This window comes from Cucurbita maxima, unplaced genomic scaffold, assembly GCF_002738345.1.
Source record: "Cucurbita maxima cultivar Rimu unplaced genomic scaffold, Cmax_1.0 Cma_Scf00010, whole genome shotgun sequence".
Classification (NCBI taxonomy): domain Eukaryota; kingdom Viridiplantae; phylum Streptophyta; class Magnoliopsida; order Cucurbitales; family Cucurbitaceae; genus Cucurbita; species Cucurbita maxima.
In genome coordinates, this window is record NW_019272026.1 from 3057089 (window position 1) to 3065072 (window position 7984).

At 34.9% G+C, this 7984-nt stretch overlaps 1 protein-coding gene across 1 annotated transcript; it reads left to right on the plus strand.

Annotated features, from left to right (window-relative positions):
* Nucleotides 1-5129: 5129 nt before the first annotated feature.
* On the plus strand, nt 5130-7168 carry LOC111485168 (cytokinin dehydrogenase 3-like). Its single transcript, XM_023131921.1, has 5 exons — nt 5130-5767; nt 5915-6042; nt 6128-6403; nt 6478-6746; nt 6842-7168. The coding sequence occupies exons 1-5, from the start codon at nt 5173-5175 to the stop codon at nt 7131-7133; spliced, it is 1560 nt and encodes a 519-aa protein (XP_022987689.1). The 5' UTR covers nt 5130-5172; the 3' UTR covers nt 7134-7168.
* The last annotated feature ends 816 nt before the right edge of the window (nt 7169-7984 follow it).

Sequence of the window (7984 nt, forward strand, 5' to 3'; positions counted from 1 at the left end):
AATTTTTTTTTTTTTTTTTTTTTTTTTTTGTTTTGTAAAAAAAAAGAAAAATTAGCCTTCTCCCTTTCTTTTGATATGTCCTATCAAACCCAAAATTGGAAAGTACTTTAGGCACCGTCCTTCTTTCAAATTCAACCGTCGTATCTCGTCATCATCTCTCCAAATCTTCCATCTTCTACACTCAAAATATCTCTATCACATCTCTCGATTTCTTCTTCTTATTCTATTCGAGTCATTAGTTGTAATAGTCTACCTCTCCCACTAGTAGACACTGTCCACTTTGGCTCGTACGTATAGTCGTCAACCTCACAGTTTAAAAATGCATCTATTATGGAGAAGTTTCTATGCCCTTATATGGAATGCTTCGTTTCCTTCTCTACTTAATGTGAGATCTCACAATCCACCCCCTTGCTGGCACACCGTTTGGTGTCTCGTTCTGATACCATTTGTAATGATCTAAGTTCACTAATAACATATATTGACCGTTTTGACCCATTACATATTGTCGTTAGCCTCACCCTTTTAAAACTCGTCTAGAGAGAGGTTTTCATACCCTTATAAGGAATGTTTCGTTCCCATCTCCAACCGATATGGGATCTCACAAAAGTCTAGTCCAAATCTACCAACTGGGTTATCTCAATTATATCAAAACACGAGACCCTTATGTCTTCTCAACTAATCTCGTAAGATCTGGATGGACGAACGAGCGTTTTCTGCGTTGAAAATAGAAGAAAGTAGGGAGGGGAATAAGAGGGTCCATTTTGGCTTGAAACTATATGGTTGATGTGTTTTTTGTCTTCATAAATCTCTGATTTTGAAGCCCCCCATTGTACAGACAGTGCCCACCAAAAGTAACCCAACTTCCTGTCATCACTTTCCTTCTTCCACCAAATGCTTTATAAAATTTAATTAATATGTTTTAATTTAAACTAATATGTTTGAATTAATAATATTTGATAATATAAATTTTATTTTTTTCTTTTATTTTCTCAATTTAATCTATATAATTTATTTTTATGTAATTTATAGAAAGTGGAATAATTTCATAATCGAGGAAATGAATAGTATAAAAATTGAATGTGTGCCGAAAAAGCCGTTGGAATGGAACAACTCAATAAAAGCATAACTATAAAGTTCAATAGTCCTCTCTTTTCTTTCGTTGTCCACCGAAGGGATTCGAGAACGTTGACATTAAAATGATTTAATGTCGTTGTGGGAGTGACCTAAAACTATCGCTAGTAGATATTGTATGTTTTTGTCCGTTACTTATCATCGTTAGTCTCATAGTTTTTAAAACGTGTTTACTAGAGATGTTTCCACGAACTAAAAGTACTGATATTGTCCGCTTGTGTCCGTTACGTATCGTCGTTAATCTCACGGGTTTTAAAACCCGTCTATTAGAGAGAGGTTTCACACCTTTAGGCCTTATAAGAAATGTTTTGTTTTGTTTGTTACATACTATCATTAGTCTCACGGTTTTTAAAACGCGTCTATTAGGGAGAGATTTTCATGACTTTAGGCTTTATAAGGAATGTTTTATTTTCCTCTCTAACCGATGTGGGATCTCACAATCCACTCCCATTAGGGCTAGCATTCTTACTGACACACCCGCTCGTATCTTGCTCTTCTAATACCATTTGTAACAATTCAAACCTATTGTTAGCAAATATTGTCCGTCCGCTTTGTCACATTATGTATCGCTATCAACATCACAGTTTTTAAAAACATATCTAGTAGAGAGAGACTTCCACATCTCCTGCTGACATGAAATCTCACGATTTTTGTAAAATATTTTAATAGATTTCTATTTCAACGGTAGTTTTGAAATGTTTATAAAAAGTTAAAAATTAAAATATTTTTATTGTTATTATTATAATATATGTTATATTAAGTTTTGGAAAAGAAAATAAAAAAAGTGACGTATTATTCAGTATATATGATATATTCTCATATATATTTTATGGTATGTCCAATAATTGGAAGGCTTGCTTTCCTCGTGCGTGGTGCAATACCAAAATTATTACGACCAATGCCCAAAATTAAATCTCAACCGTTCATCCCATCTACGGTAATAAAATAATTAATAAGCGTTTAATCACTTAGTTAGTCTCAGTTAATTCACATACCCTTTATTTATTCGAGCGTTACATGTCCACCAACTTCCACTTTGGCTCGCCCCCGAATCACATCCTACTAGAAGGGCTTCCACTTTGATAAGATCTGAAACGCACCATCAAGTAAAGAATTTAAACTTTGAATCCAGAGTATCATACACTGATCAATTACAAAGAACGAGAGAATGCATAGGAGGTTCTTGTGTTCGGAAACGTTGATATAATTGACAAAAAGTTAGGGAGATGAGAAAAGTTGATGGAAGCTAGAATAGGTAGTACATATCATTCAACGCATTTGAGAACTCGAACGCAAGATAAGGATGTGTCGTCACATTCGATATTGGGTAGCTTAAATTCCAAATATAATATGATAGTAAGGGAGGGAAGGAACAATAATAGAGCATATATTATTATATTCATTACATGAATACATTATACACTTAAAACTATATATTATACACATAATTTGAAGGACCACGTGATATCATTTTTTTGGTGGGTTGGATCCCCATAAAGATTTGGGAGTATCTTTACATATTTAGTCCCCCCCATGACGTCTATGCCTAAGCTTTTCTTTTTCTCCCCTCTTCTCTCTCCATGCGAGAGGAAAAGAGAGGGGGGGAAGCCTTCTCTTGCGTACAATTTCCTTTCCCTTTCATTGCCCACACAACCAAACTATCACTATTCATGCATATGCCAAAAACATACCTTTTACTTTAGTTGTTTTCGGATATGAATTGAGATGTAACGAGGTCGATTAAACCGGTTAAGAGGAGAAAGAGTAACTGATTGACACCATTGGATAATTGATTCAGTTTGTATTGGTCGAGATTTGTGAGCTTAGAAGTGTGACATGCGAGTAAAAGCGGAGTACATGAATGGGTCGAAAGCACATGTGAATGAAAGTGATCATGGGGATAAGATCACTAAAAAAAACTTAAAAGAATTGAAAGTTACTATCTATATCAACTGCAAGATCCCATATTGATTGGAGAGGGGAACGAGTGTCAGTGAGGACACTAGGCTCCGAGGGGGTGGATTATGAGATCCCAAATAGGTTGGACAGAGAAATGAAACATTTTGGTGGCTACAGTGGGCTTGAGCGGTTAAACAGTGCACCTTCATATTTTGGTGGCTCAATCATGGGAACTTCAAAGTTAAACATGATTTTCTTGAAGCCTTCGTATGAGTAAAGACAAAACATGCCGGAAGAATTAATGTTGGTCTCTATGAAGATGATCTTCATCTCAAGAGCAAGAAAGTAAATAATGTGACCATGTTGCAGAGGATGTAAGAGAATGTCAGAACAATCAAGTACCGGATTAGCTCCATGGAGCACCCATCCAATAACATCTGGACGTGATTCCATGACATGGCATGTGGGAAAAAAAACATTATACCCAAAAGAAAATATTAAATATTTTTAGTTCATGCAAAAAAAAAAAAGCTTTTAAATGATTTATAGTACTAAATAATAATAATAATGTAGTAAAGATGGTTGATAATTGTTGATTATGTTGCAATTCCGACAGCATGGGACTGACAGCCCCGATTTGTCCCCATTATAAAATAATATTAATTCAACACCAAATAAAATAATAATAATAATAAGTAGGTTATTTATTTATGAATGTATTTTTTAATGGAAAACCATTGTGTCATAACCCATAAAAAATTAATTATTTAGTCCCATTTTAGCCCCCTAAAGATCCAACAATTCACAATAATATTCTAAATGTCTCTCCCCTTTATTGCATTATTCGCATTATAATATATTCTTTTTTTATTTTCTATTATAATATAATTTTTTGATATAAAATAATTTATTGACGCTTATAAATTTCTTTAAAAAAAATGTTGAAATTGGTTGTAATTTTTAAAGTATTTTGGGTGTAATGTAGATTGACCAAACTCCACTAACGTTGACCGTGTCAACAAATCCAACGGTCGTGATTTGCTAAAGTGGCACACGTAATGTCGCTTGGATTCCACGTGCATATATATATCCAAAAAAACATTTCTAATTTTTATAATAATTTAAAAATACCGTTGTAACCCTATTTTTATCGTAGTAAGTTGACTCGAAAAAAAAAATGTCAACTCACGCCTTGAATTTTCAATTAAAAAAAAAAAGAAAATTCAATTCAAAACCGAAAATAAAATCTAACTCGACCCAACATTTATGATTTGGTTGAATTGTCCGAATTAATAGGATTATGATTAAAAAAAAATAATAAATTAAAATAACACAACACCCAAATTCCATTCATACGGCGTCGTTTCTCCCAACCAGAATTTTATCCGATTTCATCCGAAAATATACATTTCTTCCGTAAGCTTTGATTGCCCATATATTTATAATTACTCTTTTAGGAAAAAAAACGAATCTAGAGAGACGTGGCGTTTAGTAAAAAAGATATTCTTTTTTTCTCAAAATTCTTTCCAAATAAAAAATAAAAAATAAATCTTATGGAAATATATCCACAAATATAACTATTAAATCATATTGATTTTATTCTATGGTCTGAATATCAATACCTACCTAGCTGCATAATTTATTCACATATTAATATCTACTTTAATTTTGCTACAATTGCTACCTATATTTCTTTTTTTTCAAATAATAATACTTTCTATTCACATTAGTCAATAAAAGCTCCTACTTTAATTAATGGCATATATTTTCAAAATAATTTTAACGACACAAAAAGTCAATGCAAACTCTCATCTAAAAATGTACGTTAAATCATATTTGAATTCGTTACATACTATATTATAATATTAAATTTTAAATTATTATATTATAAAAATACTTATAAAAATAAATAATAAATTTTGCGAGGATGAAAATTGGAATAGGAGTCGGGACAGGGACGAGAACACGTGGACATTACTTCTAAGTAGTGGAAGACAATAATGAAATAAAAAGAAATTAAATAATAATAATAATATGATTTGTCGGGTACTCAAAATTTTGGCTATAAATACATGGGTCTGATCATCCTTTCTCTCGCCAACTCAATTATAATTCTTCTCTCTCTTCTTTCTCTCTCTTAAAATGGCTATCAACTTTTCCATTCCAGCTTATTTCGGATACATGCTTTCCATAACCCGTCTCAAATCCTTCATACCCAAATCCCTTTTCCCCGACGACGATATCACCGCCGTCGCCACCAATCTCCGCCACGACGCCGCCGCTCTCAATTCTGCCGCTACTGATTTCGGCCACATGGTCACTGACCCACCGGCCGCCGTTCTCTTCCCATCCTCTATCAACGACATAATCAGTTTAATCAAACTTGCCAACTCCCGTCCTGTTCCTTTCAACATCGCCGCCAAGGGCTGCGGCCACTCTGTTCGCGGCCAGGCAATGGCGCTAAATGGCGTTGTTGTTGAGATGGCTTCGTTAAATAATCCCACCAGAATTTCTGTCTCCGGTAACGCCTCCGACGGTTTCTTTGCCGATGTTGGTGGTGAACAGATGTGGATTGATGTACTTAATGCCACTCTTAAGCATGGACTTGCACCCACGTCGTGGACGGATTATCTCTACCTCACAGTCGGCGGGACCTTGTCGAACGCTGGCATTAGCGGCCAGACGTTCCGATACGGCCCGCAGATTAGCAACGTCGTCGAACTCGACGTCATTACAGGTATTTTGTCCGTTACCAGATATTGACCACTTTAGCTCACAACGTTCTCAGTTTCATTGATATCATTAGATATTATTCTCTTCGGTACTCTGGACGTTTTATATTTATTAAAAAATGAGAGATATTATATGCTTGTGTGTATGGTAGGGAAAGGAGATCTCGTAAGCTGTTCAGCAGAAAGGAACGGGCAACTCTTCCATTCAGTCCTGGGTGGTTTAGGCCAATTTGGAATCATTGTTCGGGCTAGGATTCCCTTATTCCCAGCTCCAAACAGGGTACAATTTTATATTGACCCACCACAAAGATAAATTTTTTAAAAATAAAATAAAATCGTTAATTATTTATTGGTTTGGGTGTTAGGTTAAGTGGGTTAGAATGCTATACACCAATTTCAGTGAGTTCACTGAAGATCAAGAACGATTGATCTCAATCAATGGAAGCAAACAAAACGGTGCGTTGGACTACTTGGAGGGTTTACTTCTAATGCATGACGGTCCCCCAGACAATTGGAGATCCTCTTTTTTCCCTCCCTCTCATCACTCCACAATCATCTCTTTAGTTAACCAACACTCCATCATATACTGTCTAGAAGTTGCCAAATATTACGATCATACCTCTCGACACACCCTCGACAAGGTACGATCCCGATCACGTCCCCTATTTTTAATCTAACCCCATTTTCGATAACCCATTTCGTGCCTTTTTTGTAGGAACTCAATGATTCGTTAGACGGGTTGCGTTTCTTATCTGGATACAAGTTTGAGAAAGATGTATCGTACGTTGAATTCCTTAATAGGGTTCGAAGCGGAGAGCTGAGCCTCAAGTCACAAGGGTTATGGGACGTTCCTCATCCGTGGCTAAATCTCTTCGTTCCAAAATCCCGTATAGCCGAATTCAACTCGGGGGTTTTTAAGGATATCGTTCTCAAACGGAAAATGAACTCCGGGCCGATACTCGTGTACCCGATGAATAGGAGCAAGTAATTAATTAATCAAATTCCTTTTATTTTTTGTTTTGAATATAGAAATGTAGGGTTTGGATTAAATTTAAAAAGTGATGTGGATTAATGAACAGGTGGGATGATAGAATGACAGCGGTTATACCAGATGAAGAGGTTTTTTACACCATAGGGTTCTTGAATTCAAGTGGGTTTGATGATTGGGAAGCCATGGATGAGGTGAACAAGGAGATATTAAGGTTCTGCAACAGTGTGGATATGAAGATCAAGCAGTATCTTCCTCATTACAGAACACAAGCCGATTGGGCGAATCATTTCGGACACAAATGGAAAAGGATTCAAGACACCAAAAAACAATTTGATCCCAATATGATTTTGTCCCCTGGACACAAAATTTTTAATTTTTAAATCTTTATAATAATAAAAAATTATTATTATTATGTACATTTTTATTGAAACATTTTTTATAAGGGTGTGTTAGAAAAAGGCCAGATAGACAAATAATAATAATTTAAGCTAATTCCCATAATTATTGCATTAAAAGTAAATAAGAGGATATAATAATAATAGTAAATTTAGATGGCACGTGGGGGGGCCTGTCGCCATTTTATATTACGGCGACAAAAAAACAGACGCATCGACCATATAATTCATACCATACTAAAAGTTTATTATTGTTATTTCTTTATTTTTTAAAAATAGAATTCTTTTTAGGGGTAATTTGGATAAAAATTAATTTTAAATATATAAATTAATATATATATACTAAATTTATAATTTGAAAAATCAAGACTAAAATTGTGATGTTCCACGTTGGTTGGAGATGAGAGCAAATCATTATTTATAAGAGTGTGGAAACTTTCCTATAGCAAACACGTTTTAAAGTTTTGAGGGGAAGTTCGAAAAAAAAAGTTGAAAGAGGACAATATCTGTTAGCAATAGATCTAGATCATTATAAATGGTATTAGAGCTAGACATGAGATGGAGTGCCAGTAAGGTCGCTAGGCTCCAAAGAAGGTGGATTTGGGAGCAGTCCCACATCGATTGGAGAAAGGAAAGATTGCCAGCGAGGATGCTGGCCCCGAATGAGAGTGGATTGTGATATCCCACATTGGTTAGGGAGAAACCTTCCCATAGCAGTAGCGTTTTAAAGCAAACCCGAAAGGGAAAGTCCAAAGAAGATAATAGGGCAATTTCTGTATCTATTAGTGGTGGATTTTGGACATTATTTTTTGACAAAAAAAAAAAAAAAAAAAAAA

Coding starts and splice junctions, on each gene's coding strand:
- LOC111485168 (XM_023131921.1), top strand. CDS start 5,173: ATGGCTATCAACTTTTCCATTCCAGCTTATTTCGGATACATGCTTTCC. Junction 5,768..5,914: donor CGAACTCGACGTCATTACAG/GTATTTTGTCCG, acceptor TGTGTATGGTAG/GGAAAGGAGATCTCGTAAGC. Junction 6,043..6,127: donor TATTCCCAGCTCCAAACAGG/GTACAATTTTAT, acceptor TTTGGGTGTTAG/GTTAAGTGGGTTAGAATGCT.